This window comes from Schistocerca piceifrons, chromosome 9 (genome assembly GCF_021461385.2).
Source record: "Schistocerca piceifrons isolate TAMUIC-IGC-003096 chromosome 9, iqSchPice1.1, whole genome shotgun sequence".
Taxonomy (NCBI): domain Eukaryota; kingdom Metazoa; phylum Arthropoda; class Insecta; order Orthoptera; family Acrididae; genus Schistocerca; species Schistocerca piceifrons.
Window position 1 is genome coordinate 164,411,253 of NC_060146.1, and position 21,252 is coordinate 164,432,504.

The 21,252-nt window shown below is 39.9% G+C and overlaps 1 protein-coding gene across 1 annotated transcript in view; it reads left to right on the forward strand.

Moving 5' to 3' along the window:
- LOC124716806 (kallikrein-4-like) overlaps window positions 1-21,252 on the forward strand; it is a 110,131-nt gene that overhangs the window by 78,151 nt on the left and 10,728 nt on the right. Inside the window, exon 6 of the mRNA XM_047243355.1 lies at window positions 19,852-20,003. Coding sequence (XP_047099311.1) covers window positions 19,852-20,003 — 152 coding nt within the window. The remainder of the gene's footprint in view (window positions 1-19,851; window positions 20,004-21,252) is intronic.

Below are 21,252 nucleotides of genomic sequence, written 5' to 3' on the forward strand. Positions count from 1 at the left end.
ATTGAAAGATGCAGTCGCCATCCCCGAATCGCTCTTCAACAGTGGGGAGCAACAAGGTGCTTATAACATCAATGTAGGTCTGTGCTGTAATAGTTCCACGCAAAACAAGGGGTGCTAGCCCACTCCATGAAAAACACGACTATACCATAACACCACCGCCTCCGAATTCTACTGTTGGCACTACACACGCTGGCAGATGACGTCCACCGGGCATTCGTCACACCTTCACCTTGCCGGCGGATCGCGACATTGTGTATCGTGATTCGTCACCCCACACAACGTTTTTTCACTGTTCAGTAGTCCAATGTTTACTCTCCTTACACGAAGCCAGGTGTCGTTTGGCATTTACCGACGTGAGGTGTGCCTTATGAGCAGCCGCTCGACCATGAAATCCAAGATTTCTCACCTCCCGCCTAACTGTCACAGTACTTTCAGTGGAACCTGATGCAGTTTGGATTTCCTGTGTGATGACCTGTATAGATGTCTGCCTATTACACATTACGACCCTCTTCAACTGTCGGCGGTCTCTGTTAGTCGACAGACGAGGTCGGCCTGTATGCTTTTGTGCTGTACGTGTCCCTTCACGTTTCCACTTCACTATCACATCGGAAACAGTGGACCTAGGGATGTTTAGGAGTGTGGAAATCTCGCGTACAGACGTATGACAGTAGTGACAGGCAATCACCTGACCACGTTCGAAGCCCGTGAGTTCCGCGGAGCGCCCCATTCTGCATTCTCACGATGTCTTATAACTACTGAGGTCACTGATATGGAGTACCCGGCTGTGGGTGGCAGCACAGTGCACCTAATATGAGAAAAGTATGTTTTCGGGGGTGTCCGAATACTTTTGATCACATAGTATAACTGAACTAAACATAATACAATAAAAACGACACCACGTTATTGTTGTGTTTATGAGCTTCTACGTGCAGTATACAATTACTTTAAAATGATGGATCCACACAGACAGAAATTTAATGTAGGTGGTTTACAATGTATTTCAAAGTACGAGACAGCATCTGAGAAATCCTACTTACCGAACTGGTCAAGAGAGATATTTACTGTTTCGAAAGTGCAGAGAACTACTAATCCCTAAGCCTAGAACTTTCATCTCAGAAAGGCGACAACTTTGCTGAGAATCTGTGCACGGAAGAACTGCAGAGAAGCTATGACTCAGATGTGTTTCTCAGTAGAGCACATCATAAGACATCGAGGGAACAAGATTTTAGTTAAAAGGCTTGGCTCCCCATCATTGCACAACGGTTGGTTGGATGTGGACGATTTGGGCAGGGCGTTTCAGGAGGAATAGTAAATATTTTAGGAGGTGGGAGTATAGACGAATTGCAATAACAAATGCCATATCACACGTGTACAATATTTATTGAGAACAGAGACAGAGCTATAAGTATGTAACCCAAACGAACTTGAAGCAAAGGCAAATGAAGACGGTCAAAGCCGATTTTCAAAAACTGCACCGCCAACTTCGATGCACTTTTGACTTCTCTTGGTAACACCACGCTTTGCTCTTCTGAAGCCGTCTTTGCATTCCTTTATGAGGGCTGCATTAGTTATAATGCTAACAGTCAAATCGGCTCTTGTTACTTTTTCTGTATAGACTTCGCCTTTCAACCATCCCCACAGGCAAAAATCGAAATGTGGTAGGGTCGGGAGACCTTGGTGGCCAAGAATCTTTCCCGTATCGATCGATCTATCTTCTGTGTAATAAAGGGTTTAGATGGCATATCTACCTGACAACTGCAATGTGCAGGAGCTTCGTCATGCTTCATGAACATACGTATTCTTGTAACGAAAGGAATCTCTTCCAATAATGCTGGAAGCTCATTTTCAAGGAAGCATAGATAATAGAGTCCTGTCAGACGATGCGGTAATGCAACAGGCCTAATCAACTGATTGTCTATGAGACCATACCACACATTTACAGGGATGCGTTCTTGAAAATGTGTCATCGCAATGGCATGTCGGTTTTCTTCGGACGACTGATTTGAATCACTAGTGTTATTGATGCCATCACGAGTGACAGTGGCTTCGTCAGTCAAGAGTAAAAATGGGATCACCTGGTGGTTTTAAAGTATACAATGACAAAATTCCAATCGTCTATCTTCATCTCCTGCTCGTAGGTGTTGAATGAGCTGTGAATGATATGGATGGAACCCGTGCATACTCAACGTCCGCCGTACTCTTGTATGTGGAACACCAATACATGCAGAAATTCTCCGTGTGATTTTTGAAGGACTACGTTCTACCGACTGAATAATGTCTTTTACTTCATCCACAGTCTATTCGTTTACTTGCTCAGATGCAATATGACTGCTGAGCACTGTACCAGCGTTACGCAGTGTTGTTGAACACACGAGGAAACACTTTTGGAACTGGTAGTCTGGTCTTAGGAAATTGTATGCCATATTCTCTTCAAGCAGTAGCAGCGTTTCCGTTACAAAACCCATACACGGATACCATATCGGCACACTCATCCTGTGTAAATACGTGTGACATATTTACATGCTACAGTACAGTAGACTTGGTCAACAAATCACTATGAAAACTTCAAGGTAAACTAAAGCACAACTTCACAACGTGAACATGAACACTCTTCTGCTGACATTCGCCAACATAGCAACATATCAACATAGCAACTCATAGCAACCGTTGTACACGAAAGGAAAATGCATTGAACTCAGTTGTATCTCTGTACTCAATAAAAACTGGGCACATGTTATACGGCATTTTTATTGCACTTCGTCTATACTACCGAATCCTAAAATATTTACTGTTCCTCCTGAAACATCCCGTATAGCAGGGAATGCAAACCTTAAACCATGCACTAGCATAACCTGTGTACTAGGAAGTGCATCAGAGGCACTAGCAGAATTCTCAACAAGCTAGCTGGACACATGCCTACATTTAACTGCAGCAGTTGGGGAACAAAGCTGCACAAACCGCTAGCTTATGGCACTAAAGGGATCACTCAGATGGTTGAAACAAACATGTGGCACGATATTCCATACGCTACAAATAATGATCTTCTAGAGCATCATGCTGCAGATCGAATTTTAGCTGATAAAGCTAACGCATTGCATACACGTAGGCGGATTCGTCTAGGATAATGCATTGCGGCATTTGCAGTTGATAAAACGAGGCACACCAAACTTAAATTGGATTTTGAAGTAAACTTCTGTCAAGTTATGAACGCCACTTGTCGTACAAAAAAGGAAATACATACGGGATGTTTAAAAAACTGTATACAGTCAGCGGTGTCAGTGGCTAAAAGTGTCCTGAAGGAGAAAGGAGTATGAATTAGAAGAAAAGGATCGATTATAACGCCTAGGATTTCACCAATGCCTGAGACATCTGATGTAATTATGTCATTTCTAATTCCTGCACTGGTAGATCTTTCAGTGAATGGCTTTTTACCCAGAGGAATGACAGTCATGACCCGACAGTGAAAAATATGAAAAGCGAGCAGAATCAGCTTGAGGAAGTGAAAAGACTCAATATAATGAAGGGATCATTCCGTGTCAGAAAAGAAACATATTGAAAAGGGCAGAGAAAAGGGATTGGACTTCTCATAAGAAAAATCTCCAAGCCATATTATGCAACAGACCACTGAGAGATTCCAATGTTCTTAAATTCATCAAAAAATTCATTACTTCAAGATTTAGAGGAAGGTTTATGCATAATATGTTGCCACGGACTATGTGGAAATCTAAAGAATGTGTGATTGTGAATTTAGATGTTGCACAAGGACCTGTAAGCCACTACGTTGCATATGGAAAATAAATTGAATAATGTGTATTATTCCGACTCATTTGGTGGCTTGCAGCAGCCTGAGGAATTGTGCTGATACTTTACCAACAACAATGTTTTCTGCAATTTACGATACTACCAAAATTTTGATGCTTGTTTCGGTAGTCGTTTTTTCCTCAAGATCTTCCTGAAGAGCTCATAAAGACAAGCACCATGCACATCACTACAACAGCTCAGGTTTTGTTGTGATGTTATAACTCTGGCTACAAAAGAGCGATCGTTAGTTCGATGTTTGATTTACTTTGTGTGAGTCGGATTGGAGTATCACGTCGTTTGGACTGGAGGCATATAATAGCATTCCTAATCTCATCAATATAAAGAGTCATTTACATTAAGAAATTGATGGTAAAAAATGTGGAAATACCTCTTGGCACATAGAGTACAGCATTTTTAACACAGAATTTAAATGGAATTGTTCTATGTGCAAACGTCAGTACACTTATCGAAAAAAAAACAACACAGGTGACAAACTTAAGTCAGGCAGATGCAACATGAGCACTACTATGTTTCTCAGAAATTCACATTTTGCGGAAGACTGGCAGCAAATTTTATAAGTCAGGCCACCAAAAAGATATACTAGCAGTCAGTACAAATATTATTAAGTGTAACATTAACAATGAACTCATATTGCAGCAAAAAATTGATTCTGACAATTTATGATTTCATCCCTGCAGCTGGTCCAGGATATAAGTTAGTTGAGACACCCAATGACCCAAATACGTGTCACTGACTGTCCAGGTCTCAGAACATTCCGAGTTGCGTACTTCAAACCGAGATCGACACCTAGCTGACTTTTGTGCTGAGGAAATTATGATACACCGCCAACTAAAATAGGATGAGCACAATGTATAAAACCAGCACATGCAGCGATCATTGTAGGACCTCGCAGAGAGGACACATGACGACAAGGAAGAACTATCACTTTCTTAAATCGCAGGGCACGATGCCTGACAGTAGCATCATTCCAAATAACGGCTACTGTAGAATTATATGTCAGGGATACTTTTCACACAAGTGCTATGCTTCAGTAAAATTTAATAAAAGCCATGAAATCACGACTTTTCTCCAGACCCACAATGCATTAATCGCTCCTTGCAAAGGTTTCCTGTAACTGGATGGGAAAAAAGGGTGGTATCACTGCGGTAACAATTAATGCCTTAGTATTTCTGTTTCTGGAAACAAGATCTGAACTGAAAATGCCAGAGATTAACCGCACAAGCAATGTATGCAAACATCAATCTTTAAAACGCATGTTTCCGCGTTGCCTTGAGCTTCAACAGTTTAGGTAACACAAGATGGTTCTTAGAGAAACCGGTACACAGAACAACAATAGAGCACAGGTCATTTAGAGCAGGCTTATATCTTAAGCTTATCATAGGATACTCTGAAGACATGAAACGAATTAGCATGAATGCTAGACAGGAAATTACTCTGGTAAAAATTGCAACTGATAATAACGCACTCATTCAAGTAGATCCTGAAGAGAAATTGGATTATAATTGATGAAATGGGATGGAAAATACCTCACGTCAGTGTAACAGATGAAGAGAACGCTTCAGACGTTTGATGTTTGTGAGTACCAGCATTCATAACTGTCTACCCCTACGAGATTGTAATTAACTACTGCTAAAGTCTTTCTTAACTCGGAGTTTTATCCATATGATAGTTTACTAATAGATTGGATACAGAATGCACACAGTCTACAGTACGATATGTATGTAAGGCTATTGCCATTCTTCCTAGGAGAAGAACGTCTGTTCACCCCATGGGAATAGCGCTATTCAGTGTGATAGATCGCTCAAAACTTAACAAAGCAGTTGACTCAGGAGTCAACTGAACAGAATAGAAATCTTCAGCAAATTTCCTATTTGGCACTATACCTTCTGATTTAGTACTACAGGATGGCACCATTAATCATTCACCTCTCATGGGAATTATGCAACGAGTTGTATAAATGAGCAAGTGTTGTGCCACATCTAAAGCATGTGACGGTGACACATCAAAGTGGAAAGGTTGTTATAGACGCTCAGGCTCTGTACGACGAATGTGGACACTTGAGTTGAAGGAAATCACTTGTACTGTGTTCTCAGACAGTGGATGTGTAACAGCACTCACCGCAAACGTGACAAAACACGACAAACTACATTAAGGTTAACATATTTTCACTATTCAAAACGATGAAATGAGTCAGGCATACCTTACGAAATTGTGCAGTGCTTACACAAACGCGTTATTACCAGTGAAGACCAATCAAATTCGGAATATGTATCGATAACCATTGAAATATATATAAAACTTTTATTGTCACATAAGTATTGCTATATGTCTAAAATATTATTACAACTTATCTACACGTGAACGTTTTACATGGTCGTTTGTGGTGCTCTCAAACCATCCTCTTCCTAATTATTTGATGATACATTTATCTTCAAGCTCTGAAATGATTTATATGATTTCATTTGTGTGGATTATGGCTTTTTTTCTGCCGTGTCAGATGGTGTGAGTAATCTTCATCATTCACTAATCTGTATGGGTCATTGTTATACGAACATTACAAAGAACGATTGTTCATCTTCTTACGCTGAATGTGGATATCTTCGACAGCACTATGTCGAGTAGCTAACATCAATTTAATAACGTTTCTGTATTTCAAAATGTTTGGTTTTTTTGGTCCTCCATTGGCTTTTTCGTGTACAACAGTCATATGTAATAAACTGAGATGACAAAAGTTAAGGGATATCACCTAATATCGTGTCGAACCTCCTCCTACCCGTGCCACGAACGTAACAAGCCGATGGACGTGCCCAGCGGAAATATTGAGCCAGGCTGCCTGTGTAGCCATCCATAATTGCGAAAGCGTTGCCAGTGTAGGATATTGTGCTCTCGATTATGTCCCATAAATGTACTGTGGGATTCAAGTTGGGTGATCTGGGTAGCCAAACCATTCGCTCGAATTATGTAGAATATTCTTCAAACCAACCGCAAACAGTTGTAGCCCAGTGACTTGACATCGTTATTTGGGAAAATGATGACCATGAGCGACTGCACTTCAGATGGATGAGAGGACCCAGATTGTTCCATGCAAACACACCCCACACCATTACGGAGCCACCACCAGATTTCCCAGTGCCTTATGGACAATCTGGACAAAATGGACGTCGTGGTGCGCCACACTCGAACCCTACTGTAGTCTCTTACCAACTGAAAGCGGAACTCATCCTACCAGGCCACGGTTTTCCAGTCGTCTAGAGTCCAAGCAATATGTTCAAGAGCGCAGGACAGGCGCTGCAAGAGATGCCGTGGAGTTATCAAGGGTACTCATGCCGGTCGTCTACTGACATAGCCCTCCAATGCCTCATTTCGCAGCACCGTCCTAACAGACAAGTTCGTCGTACGTGCCTCATCGATTCCTGCGGCTGTTTCATGAAGTACTGCATGTCTCTTGGCACTGACATCTCTTCGCAAACGCTGCTGCTGCTCGGTCGTTAAGTGAAGGCCATTGGCCACTGCGTTGTCTGTGGTGAGAGGTGATGCCTGAAATTGATATTCTAGGCACAATCTTGACACCGTGGATCTAAGAATTACCTGACGATTTTCGAAATGGAATGTACGTGTGAATAGCTCTAACTACAATTTCGCTTTCAAAGCCTGTTAATCGTCATGTGGCTGTAATCATGTCAGAAACCTTTTCACATGAATGATCTGAGTGCAAATGGCAGCTCTGCAAACGCCCTGCCATTTTATACTTTGAGTACAAGGTATTGGCGCCACATATATTTGTGCAAATCCCTGTCCCATTACATCAGTGTATTTCAGCACACGTTACCGGATCATTCAGTAAATAATTCTCCGGTTTTTAAGTTTTTGAAAATATTTTATTCAGTAAAGCAGGTGTTCTTTCAAATTCTCTGCCATGAACGTGTACTGTGTTCTCTGTTAAATTTATGGGTTGCATGCCAAGCGTATAGATTGTTCTTGCTGCTGACTGCATGTGTTTCTTATATCTTAGAGTCACTGTTATCACTAACGGAGTGGACAATATCATCATCTTCTTCTGTTTTCGCCTTTGTCAGTCGTTCAAGACTTTCAGTAACAGACTTAAACATATCCCTAACACACTGATCTCGTTCCAAATATCCTAACCTTAGTAACTGTAATTTCCGTTGAACGGCTTTCATAAATTCATGTTTTGTGAAGATGCATACTAAACTGACTTGAAGATGGTATGCAACTGATATAGTCTCATGGGATTCTCTCAAATGTCTATATTTTTTTCAATATCATTGGCCTTTGCTTTTAATATTTCGATTGACTTATGGACGTTTCTAATATCCTTGATATTTACATTGTGTAACGTTTTCGGAATTATACGGACATTTGCAATTAGTGGCCGTACTATTGTTAGCTTCTCAAACACTTATAGCACCAAGTCTCTGAATGATCAGAGGAAACAGGCTAGTATGGGTTTTGAGAACCCCGTTATTTATTTGAATTTCTGTATTATACCTTTTAAGACTATCGATGAAGTTCTCTATTTCCATATCACAGATTTCAAAATTTTCAAGACTTTTTTTCAGTTTCTGTACACTGGAATTTAAGACTTTCATTTCTATTTTCAGTTTTTGCCTCCACATATGAATGAATTTTCTGACTATGTACCTCCTCCTTTTGTACTGAGTTTTTCCAATGTGTAATGTATATTGATGTACTTACCTCGTACTTTTCCGTATATTAAGTTTAAAAAAATAGTTTGAAAGTCCGTCTGTATCGCTCATCAGTCAATTTTCTAGTTTTAACACAAACCAAAAACCCATGCTTTGTGTGATCTCTTCAATCTCGACATGTGGTATAACTTCATTGAATGTCGTGTCAGTTCTTACATGCACTTGATACATCTCTTTGAAGTTCGTATTGTCCTGCTTCGAGGCGATAATAAGACTTGTGTTCGACTTTTACTAGTTCCTTCCGAATCCTGGAGTTTGTCTGATTCAAATAAAAGAAATCAATTCACACATGACAAGCAATACAAAAATACTTCTGTATTTTGTCTTGATTTTCTACAGCAGTATCTTCAAATATAAACACAGTGTTTGGTTTTACTCTTTCCGGTGGTGCAGTATCACTGCTTTCACTGAATGTAGTGTATGTTATATCGTTGATGCCATGCAATATCTACTGCAATGGCTGGTATTTGGTCTGGAATAATGTTCCTGAAAATACATGCACATCTTCAAAGCGGATCCCTTTCTGGATGTGTTGGCATTTACATGATAACATTGATCTTACCACATTAAGATGCGTAACGGATTTTATGTTGTCATGCAGGAGTGTTCCATTCTTCTTCTTTTTCTGTCTTTCGGTAATACTGTAGGATCATTTGTTTACGATAAAGCCCTTACGACATTGGTATTTCGTCCATTTAGCCACAGTGTTGACTATACATTTACATTAGCGTACTGTATCTCATACATTTGTTTATTTCTAAATCCTTAAATGTATCTCGATATACAAACATGCTTAAATAGGAACATAGCTGTGTCTCCACATCTGGCACTACCATTTCATACATATACACATATCCATGTATCGATGCATGACACACATCATACAGTTGAGTGATGATTTCTTCTGATGGGCGCAGAGTTTAGCGCGCTAACTCCACCAAATTGGTCCATATTTGCTTGTAGAATCTGCAGTTTCTCCAGAGCACATTGGATCCCATATGGTCATACATGACAATATGAAGCGTTTGCATGCACTCTCTCTAGTTATAAAGTTTAACTGTTCATAGGAAGCCACCTGCCGAGATGATGTGATTACCTGATATCGCTGAGGAGCTTTGAGAACTTCTTCTGAACATGGCAGCAATTTGCAATTAAGTATCACACACATGAATCCACTCATCCTGTAATAATGTCACTTAAGTATCAGTACACGGAGGATCTTTGAAAGCAAGTACTGGGTTGAACTCGCAATCTGACATTTTCCCTTACTAACAAATTTACTGTCACTGCTATTTAAATTGTATGTTGAATTAAACAGTATTATTTGTGCTAGTGCTCTTTCATCTGCGTGAGAGAGAGACTTCTTCGAGTCACACATATACATGGTGCCCCAGGAGGAATGGGCGATAATCAGAGATATTTAAGCAAAGAAGTCTAGTAAATATGGCCTCTAATAAGCATACCATAAGAGCTATGAGCATTTCTTTATCTTCAATACTATTAAATAAATCTCTTCTACTCTAAGCTATTCGATTTTCATATTTTGGAAGGAGATGGTATGGGTCAAACCATAAAAAATATTGTCGAGCAATACCTTAACAGCAGTCAGCACATTTTTGAGCAGAAGAGATTTGTTTCACAGTATTGAAGATAAAGAAATGCTCATAGATATTAATATATGCACTCTAGAGCCCATTGTTTACTACACTTTTTTGCATGGAACGATCGTTCTGCCTTATTCCTGAATATTGGCCATACCTTCTGGGACAGCCAGTATTTAGGGCGGCATCCTGCTATGACCCTCACCATCTTTACTAATGCTTACATGAAAGCAACACTGAGGAAGCGGAGAGCTGCACTGCACATTTCGACATGCACACACTTTGAGAGTTTCCACAAGACTCGGAAAACACTTTTCAATTCTTGTTAATACATAACACTATGAAATCCGGCAATGCTCTACATCTCCACAATATGTATGGCCATTGTCTATGCATCCTAAGCTCCTTGTCCCTCTCTACCTCTCTGTCCGTCGCTTCCTCCCCCTTCTCTCTGTCCACCATCTCCTCCCCACCTCTTCCTGCACCCCCTCTCTGCCCTTCTCATCCATTTCCCTCTGCATATCCATTGCCTCCCCCTTTCTGTCCTCCTCCACTTCCGTTCTCTCGTTGAGCTTGAGCCTTGTTTATTGTTCCTACCAATGAAACCTTGACTGGCAAATGAACTCGCTTAAAATCATTGGAATCTTCAGTATACAGCGAATAAGAAATGTCTCATGCTGCTGTATCTGTGAGGACGGTAGCTTCAATGATATTATTTCGCATAGTTTAATCTGCAAACTGGTGGGATTACAAATGTTTCAGATGATTCAGTAACCGTAGTAGTATTCTAATGATAAACCCATGAGCCATAAACACAACTTGTCTATTTTCTGTTAAAACGGATTGTGAGGAAGAAAACGAAACATCACATAGTTGTGTATAAAATTTTTGTTTATAATTACATATGAGGCTCAAATGGCTCTGAGCACTATGGGACTCAACTTCTGAAGTCATCAGTCCCCTAGAACTTAGAACTACTTAAACCTAACTAAGGACATCACACACATCCATGCCCGAGGCAGGATTCGAACCTGCGACCGTAGCGGTCGCTCGGTTCCAGACTGTAGCGCCTAGAAGCGCTCGGCCACCACGGCTGGCAAAATTATATATGAGGAGGAAAATATATATGGTGGAAACAACTTGTCTGGTGGTGTAAATGGCTGTTATTGAAGTTAAAAAGAGGTCGGGAGAGAGCAAATGAAACCGCACATTTTCACAGAACAGAAAAGCGCCAGATCTTGTTTTCTCAAGGTCGGTTTTGGCAGAAGACCTTATAGTATGTTGATAAATTATAACTGACGACCATACAAGGAAAAGACGTTCACTCACATGTAAGTAAGTTATGTTATTATTAATAAAAGAAATGTTCATATTTTTTACTCACGAGAGTAAAGTTGCCATAGTCGTACCCCAGTAATATCTCATCCTACATTTATAAAATGCGACATCAAGTGGTGTAAAATTGAACCAAATAGTCGTGCGAGTAAGCAAAAACAAGTGATCGGACCGCTGACTGTCGTGACAGAAAAATAATTAACAGGTAAGTTGCTTGACTGTTTTATTACATTATCTGTCTCAGAGAAGAATATGATGGTAAAGTAATTGTTTAGTATCATGTCTATTTTCCTGGTACTCTTTTACTTATTTAAGCACAATCACATGGTAGGAAACTTGGAGTTTGTGCTTTTAGTTCTGGTTTGAAAAGGTAGAGCTATCACTGCCTAAGTCACACCTATTGAGAATTCGTTAATCGTAATGGTACAACTTACGCTTTGATGGAAATTATACATCAACTAAAAATTGTTTGTTTCAGCTAATCAATAAGACGAAGAGGGCGCACAATAAGTGGAAGCCGGAGGATTTAGGCGAAGCTTTACTGCAAGATCGGAATGGTAAAATTGGATTTAATGAAGCATGTAGAAAATATAATATACCACAGCGAACACTATGTTGTCATTTGAAAAGTTTATCAAGACAGTACTTTCAGTAACTGTCTTCTCGAATGTCGTCAGTGATAGACTGGCCTGTTTAGCTACATAAAAATTTGAAAGATCTACTTGTATGACGGCAGAAATAGATGAATCAGCAAAGAACTTAATTAATTTAGAATCTAGTTTATCTGAAGTAACTATTACTGAATTAAGAAACCTTGCCAACCAACTTGCTGAGGAATATCATCTACCGGATAGAGTCAATAAAGAAAAAAAAGACAGCTGGTAAAAAATGGTTTGTGAAAGATCATCCCACTTTGTCCTCACGAGTTCTGCAGCAATATGGATGGGCTGAAGGAACAGGTTGATGAAGAACGTGTTAATGAATTTTTTGATAAATTTGAGAAAACGCAAGATGAACATAGCTGACCAAATATATAATGTGGTTGCAACCACATTACCACTGTTCACAAACTGTCCAACGTAATTGCCCGAAAAGGCAATCACCAGGTGGCCCCTATCATAAGCGGAGAAAGGAGTCTTACAACTAAATGTGTATGCGTAATGAATGCAGTAGACGAATTCATACCTCCGATGTTAATATTTAAGCGCTGCAGATTGAATTATGGCGGTAACAAAGGGAGCTTCACAGAACACATACGGACGCTCGGCAAATGGATGGATAACATCAGACCTTTATTAGATGACTGGAACATTTCACAAAACGCACAAAAGCAGAAAAAAGAGGCCAGAAAGAAAATTTACTTTTACTAGATGGATGCAGCACACGCCCCAAAAATTTAGAGACAATTCAGCTGGCTCGTGATTATGGTACAACCGTGCTATCATTTGCCGCTCACACGACTCATCGTCTGCAGCCACTGGACAGGTCGTTGTTTAAAACAATAAAAAACCACTAAAATCAAGCGCAATGTTCGTTACTACGTTCTAATCCTGGCAGTGTCAAAAAACAAACTGGCATTGCAGAACTCGTGGGTAGCCCATACTTCAGATCAGCTTGTATGGATATATCCCTACATGATTTCGATGAAATAGACTTGTGGCCATCTGACAGAAATGTCGTGAAAGAAGAGGACTTCGTAGCTGCCACGAATACGGTTCATCATTCAGACCAAGAATCTTCCGATGGATCTGAACCAACAACATGACAATCTGAAAGGCCGCACAATGTTGCAACACCTCTCATTGTTCAGTCTGGACCTTCTATAAAGTCTCAAGAACGAGGATCCGAAAACAATACTGCAACAGTTGCCGAAATTAAAAGTCAACAAATGAACTCTCAGTTGAACTTTTTATCTTCTATCCCGTGTATAAAAATATTTATCAAGGAAAATACAGACGATCAAAATCAACAATAGAATTAACATCAGGTCCATAAAGAAAGGAAATAGAAGCCAAAGAAAAGGCAAATAAAAAGAAGATATCCGTGCACGAACCGCAGTGTACGATCGTGGTATCGCGAAAAATCCGAGGAGGCGCCAGCACCAGCCATAGGGGCTAAAATATTCTGAAGATGGCTTATAGATAAGCCGAAACTGGTTAATAAAGAATTATTATTACGATCTGGATCATTCATTTTGAAACACAGAATCAGGTCGCTGCTCTCCGTGAACTACGTTGTCAAAATTTATGAGCTGTAAGACGAGACACATATATGCATAATACAACAATAATAAAAAAATAAAGGACAGAAGGAACTATTTATGTCAGCTTTGTCAGGAAGGTTGAGAAGACGTGATTCAGTGTATGAAACGTACAGTTTGTGTGCATGACATATTCGCTGGCGTGGAAAATAAAATTAAGAAATATTTCTGTGATAACTGTGTTAAAAAAAATTGATTTTCGATTTCCCAATTCAAGCAATTTAATTTGCTAAGACTTTATATCTTGTTTCCTACGAGTAATATCATTTCGTCTAACTATGTGAATAACGTTATCTTTATTACTTGCAATTTGTTATTGTGACGTTTCTTGTATTATTCTATGGATTTATTATATCGTCGCTGACGTTTTATCCCAAGTATGACATAAGCAAAAGGGGTATGGGTTAGGAAACCAGGCGTCTTAATTGAACCCAAGGTACAGATCTGAGAAGGACTGAAAACTTATTTTGAAAAAAAGATTGTTGTATTTATGTGGAGGCTGGTTCATAGCTGAAAAAATAAAGGTTCAGTGAACGCAAAACAAATTGTGCTATTTAAACTATCATATCAAATACAGTAATTCACCCTTAAAGGGTACGATTTGAGTAACCTTACCCTACATCAGGATCAGTCCACTGTTCATAAATATTATAATGCTCGACCTTGAATTTTTAGCTTCTTGCGTTTCCTTGTAAGGTATATTATGTCGTCACTCCTTTCACAATAATCCTCCTACTAGCCATAATGGATAACAATCGGACTTCAGTACGGTAAAGTCTTCGTGACTTAAAACTGATTTGATGTACTATTATGTGAAAAATAAATCCACAAACACTTGTACGTTTTTTACTGTTTATTTGTGTGTAGATTGCACAGCTCATACTTTTGAGAACAAAGCAAGAGGCCATCTCCAAGAAGAGAGTAACAAAACAGGATCATAAAACTTCACTTTTTTTTACATCAACGATTCTCTGGTAGTGTTAATGATTATACTGCTGCAGTTAGCTTTCTCCGATGAACACGTACTTCTTTTTAGAAATTCTTAGAGAAAACTCCCTTTTCCTCACAAATTTTTTTGTCCTGATAACATCACAACCTGAACACTATTGTTTAAAAAATATATCTCCCCTGTCTGTATGTTTATTAGATTATCGTATAAAAATTTGGAGAAAACCAGTCAAGAAATTTTCCAGATTTTTGGTAACTACTTTAAACATTGATCTGCCTTTGTATACTAGTATAGACTGTGAATATATATTTATATGCCATATACATTTAAAACATGTAGCCTATGTCTGTCCAAATGTTTATTGGAGTATGGTATAAAATTTTGAAATATAACGCCCAAGAACTTTTCGAGATTTTTACTAACAACTTTTCCTATATATATATATTTCAACTTCTGAAGGTGGCACGGGTAAAATACAGGGAGCGAAATGCTATTTACAATTTGTACAGAACGCAGATGGCAGTTATAAGACTCGAGGGACATGAAAGGGAAGCAGTGGTTGGGAAGGGAGTGAGACAGGGTTTTAGCCTATCCCCGATGTTATTCAATCTGTGTATTGAGCAACAATAAAGGAAACAAAAGAAAAGTTCGGAGTAGGTATTAAAATCCATGGAGAAGAAATAAAAACTTTGAGGTTCGCCGATGACATTGTAATTCTGTCGGAGACAGCAAACGACTTGGAAGAGCAGCTGAACGGAATGGACAGTGTCTTGAAAGGAGGGTATAAGATAAACATCAACAAAAGCAAAACGAGGATAATGGAATGTAGTCGAATTAAGTCGGGTGATGATGAGGGAATTAGGAAATGAGACACTTAAAGTAGTAAAGGAGTTTTGCTATTTGGGGAGCAAAATAGCTGACGATGGTCGAAGTAGAGAGGATATAAAATGTAGACTGGCGATGGCAAGGAAAGCGTTTCTGAAGAAGAAAAATTTGTAAACATAGAATATAGATTTAAGTGTCAGGAAGTCGTTTCTGAAAGTATTTGTATGGAGTGTAGCCATGTATGGAAGTGAAACGTGGACGATAAATAGTTTGGACAAGAAGAGAATAGAAGCTTTCGAAATGTGGTGCTACAGAAGAATGCTGACGATTAGATGGGTAGATCACATAACTAATGAGGAAGTATTGAATAGAATAGGGGAGAAGAGGAGCTTGTGGCACAACTTGCCTAGAAGAAGGGATCGGTTGGTAGGACATGTTCTGAGACATCGAGGGATCACCAATTTAGTATTGGAGGGGAGCGTGGAGGGTAAAAATCGTAGAGGGAGACCAAGAGATGAATACACTAAGCAGATTCAGAAGGATGTAGGCTGCAGTAGGTACTGGGAGATGAGAAGCTTGCACAGGATAGAGTAGCATGGAGAGCTGCATCAAACCAGTCTCAGGACTATATATATATATATATATATTAAAAATCTGAAAGAATTCAATCACGAGCTTTTCGAGATTTTTGTTATCAATGTTAAACATTAACTTGTCTGCATATAGTAGTATAGATTCACAGAAATATGTGCAACAATAAATCGTAGAGGAAATGTACTGATATATTATATCTGCTTTCTGTTATAAAATAAACTTACACCCTTACAGAAATGTGCATTTATTACAGCTCAGCTAGTTGGGGATATGGCAGGAACGGGACTGCTCTATTTTGTGTGAACGTCTCCAATTACCTTACTGTTGAACTCCAATGTTTGCATATACTTATAAGCTTTTATATCAAATTAAATGACAGAAAGTGCAAGAGGAACAAAAACAATTCTGTAAGAAGTATAGTTTTACTAAATATGTTTATACAATTACCTGTACACATGAACAGCAATGTTTTGAGAGTAGCCGTTCGTTATATGCCTTAAATTCACTCTGTATTGCGCTCAAACCAACAGGAGCTACCATACATGTGGGTATTCCATTTGCAGATTCTCAATGTACAGACGTAATACGTCTGGCTGTAATAGTTGCAGATACTGGTACTGCATGAATATATGGATTTATACACTGATCTAACTCTCCCTCATGCACACCATGCTCGTGCCCATAGGTCACGAAATAATTAACCAGTGCTTTGACATATTGCTGCCATTGAGCCAGCCTGTCTTTCATAATCAGTAATGCACTGCATGGAGAACAAAAATTCACAACACTCGAATTATGTAAATTAATGCACTGTGAAGAGTCTCGACATGTTAACTTCAGTGTTGGAGTTCCACACATGTTAATGATGGAAGCCTTTTGTTAAAGATGTAGATGTCTGCAGGTGGATGAAACAGGTCATACTACATCATCACTGGACTCTTGATGTAATCCATCATGTTACAGGGATGGTACCACACCATCAATTTGTTGAGCACTTTAGGAATGTGTTGAACATTTTCAGTTTCCATTGTCACTTGGCGACCACCATCTGTAGCTATTCCTGTATTTAGATGTTTGGTTTTGCTGGCAGTCAGTTCATAGGTAGTGAGTAAGAAAGAGCAGTATACTGATACGGCTTAGCTGCTGCACAACAAACAGTGATGGAGAGAACAGAAATTCGAATAGTTGTGTGGCCTGCTCTGATAGATCAGATAGTGCTGACTTCTGCATCAGGAAGCTGTTATGCTGTGGAGGAACTAAAAGAAAAATCATAAGTTTTTGCAAAAACATGTGCACATACACAATTAACACTGTAAATAATGAAAAATTAGGAATGAATTAATAGAGATTTTCAACTGTCTGAATCAGTTTTTTAATCTGTCTGGAGCTGGTGGCTGATGTTTCATATTATCAATCTTTCACTACTGCATTCAGAGAACGAGTGATGAGTGTACCTGTCTACCATGGCTGGGTGAATGGCGAGGGTAGGTGACTGCAGTGCTATGAAAATTGGAACAACTATTTTGTATCCACCATCTAGGATCTCCCTTGTTTGAGTGTGTCACCATATCGAATATAAAAAATGCTAAATGGGCAATAAATTGTACAATAAGGAAGATGGTAGTCATAAATGTCAGTGATGAGGATAAAATATTACAGCAAAAAGGAAATGATTGGTGCTAATTAGGTAATAAATTATAGAGATAAAGGGTCTGAACATCTGGCAACCACATAAGCTACACCAACTTTATAGACCAATAGGATAACACCCCTTTGAATTTCTCACCATTTATGCAGCACTCAGTTGGACTAGAAAGGAATGGAGAGGGGGAGAGAGACGGGGTGACCTTTATCTTAGACCTTGTGGAAATCTAACAACAATAGACTCCACAACAGAATCTGCTTTGGTCCAGTACCATCCAAACTCAGTCTGACTCGATGCCCAGCTGGACCAGAGGTATAAGTGCTGTGTACTAAATTATTCCATGCAGACAGGCAACGAAACTAGTAGCCAACATGTTAGCCAGAAGGAGATTTACTGTAAGTACAGAAAAAAAACTAGCTGTCCAGGAGTACGGTATAGTGACTTACTGCAACAATCTGTCCTTGCTCACGTAATGTATATGTGCAACTGAGTCTACAAATTTTGACTTGTGGCTGACTGGGCAACAGCTAGCCAACACAAAACCTTTGACAGTACTGAAGAAATATTAAATCCTGGGCTAATCATCTTAAGCCAATACTTCCATAAGTGGAATTCAACCCTAAACAAGTGAAACAGAAGCTGCATATTTTTATCAGTCCATTAGACTGACTCACACATAGCCCTTAATGTCTGCCGGCCGGAGTGGCCGAGCGGTTCTAGGCGCTACAGTCTGGAACCGCGCGCCCGCTACGGTCGCAGGTTCGAATCCTGCCTTGGGCATGGACGTGTGTGGTGTCCTTAGGTTAGTTAGGTTTAAGTAGTTCTAAGTTCTAGGGGACTGCTGACCTCAGCAGTTATGTCCCATAGTGCTCAGAGCCATTTGAACAATTTGAACAATCTTAATGTCTACTTTGGGGTAGGCAAACGCCATCGTAACATGAATCCAAGATACCTTGGGATCACTTTAGGCAGGACACTTTCTTTTGAGGAGCACTGATCACGAACTTTTACTAAGCTCGAAAGCAGAAATAATATTCTTTGTAACCTCCGTGGGACTAGGTGCTGATGTCGTATCAAAATCAATGCAAAGTTCCTTTCAGTGATGTCCAGGAAGTGATTAGTGGTGTAATGTTCGCCTACAGCTGTTGTCATTTGTGTTATATGAAGGACTTATTTCAGTAGTGGTACAAGTCCATTTTTTTTCATTTTGAGATACAGAGTCCTAAAGTTAAATGAGCGCTGAAAAATCTGCAGTTGAGATACCAGATATTCAAGCATATAGCTCCTTGCTTTCTGTTTGTTTGGATCATTAATTGCAGAAGCATTATAGGCAGAAAAGTGGAGGTAATGGACTTGTACCACCATTGAAATAAGCCATACTGGAGAATTGTGCTAAAGTGTTGATATATAATATTTTAGTAATCTTTGTGTTCAGGGTGATTCAGGAGCAATGTCACATAATTAATGAGGTGATCCTGCATGAGAAAATGAACATGTGTTCGATTTTCGATAGTTACAGAGCTGGAGCAGGTTGAAGACTTAACAGACATCGATGAATGAATATGCAGACAAGTGTGAATATTGCTTGCCGAAATGCTGCCTAGGCCGTGTGGTGCACGGAATAATGGTGGCGCAGATGACTGATGCATCCTGCAAGAGGCGATCAAAAAGTCCCCACCCATCTCAATGCACTTTGCAACACACGGGAGGGTGTGCTGTGTTGCCATTCAAACATCATCTCGGGGGGCTTTAATGTGGGAAATAACGCCGGTGATGTGAGCGACAAGTTCTTCACGTGTATCCAGCTCCGTAGCGCACACGTCCCCGTTGAACCAGCCCCATAAACAGAAGTCTAATGGGGTTAGGTTGGGTGATCTGGCAGACCGGCTAATGGGTTCACCAAGGCCACTCCACCGTTGAGGAAATGTGTTACTCAGACACTGGGATGTTTGTCTGGTACAGTAAACTTCCATTATTTGCTGTCGTTTATGCTGCTGCAATTGTGACTGCCTGCAGAGCACTTTGCTCAGACACTAGTTCTATGTGTATCCTCCAGTAGTGCCAACTGTCAGCGACGTGTTTGCCTGCCGCAGACAATGTGCCAGGGAGACTCGGGCGGGCCTGTGATGTGCTCGACAGCGACCGGCTTCAAGCAGTGGGCGGTGAACATGGGCGTGGCTCCGGCCGAGAAGGAGTGCCTGCCGCAGAAGACGGCCAACGTGTACGTCAGCACCGCCTACTTCCGGTGAGTCCCCTCCTCCCTCACCACTGCAGTGTACATACACACATTTATACGTAAATGTGCAGTAAATGCACTGCAGTAGTGGGTTTCTTGCAGACTGGCAGTAGGATCGTTGTCATAATGTTACTACTTGTTTGTTGGCGGTTGTGCCAACAGTGATATTCGTATGAAAAAAGAGGCAGTGTTGGTTGCAGTGTTACATTTTTTTATTATTTTCCAAGTATACATTTCGTCTATATTTAGACTTCTTCGGTTTGACCTAGGGAAGAAGTATGAAATTTCATAATATTTACTGAGACTGATTACCAAGAAAATATTAAGCTACTGACATTTGGTAGCAAAGCGTACAGTACATGGGATACGGTGCATACAATATCCAGGCAGGTATATGTCCCTTGCCAAAGCTTTAAAAACAGTGTGCGGTGTCCTATAACACAGAATAAAACAGAACATGACTTAAACGTATTTTAAAAAAATATGATGATGAAATAGGAGATATGATACTGCGTGAAGAGTTTGACAGAGCACTGAAAGACCTAAGTCGAAACAAGGCTCCGGGAGTGGACAACATTCTATTAGAACTACTGACAGCCTTGGGAGAGCCAGGCCTAACAAAACTCTACCATCTAGTGAGCAAGATGTATGAGACATGCGAAAGACCATCATACTTCAAGAATAATGTAATAATTCCAGAGGAAAGCAGGTGTTGGCAGATGTGAAAATTACCGAACTATCAGTTTAATAAGCCACGGCTGCAAAATACTAACACGAATTCTTTGCAGACGAGTGGAAAAACTGATAGAAGCCGACCTCGGAGAAGATGAGTTTGCATTCGGTAGAAAGGTTGCAACACTTGAGGCAATACTGGCCCTATGGCTTATCTTAGAAAACAGATTAAGGAAAGTCAAACCTACGTTATAGCATTTGTAAACTTAGAGAAAGCTTTTGACAATGTTGACTGGAATACTCTCTTTCAAATTCTGAAGGTGGCAGGGGTAAAATACAGGGTGCGAAAAGCCATTTAGAATTTGTACAGAAACCAGATGGCAGTTATAAGAGTCCAGGGGCATGAAAGGGAAGCAGTGGTTGGGAAGGAGTGAGGCAGGGTTGTAGCCTCTCCCCGATCTTATTCAATATGTATATTGAGGAAGCAGTAAAGGAAACAAAAGAAAAATTTGGAGTAGGAATTAAGATATATGGAGAAGAAATAAGCCCAATGAGGTTCGCCGATGACATTGTAATTCTGTCAGCA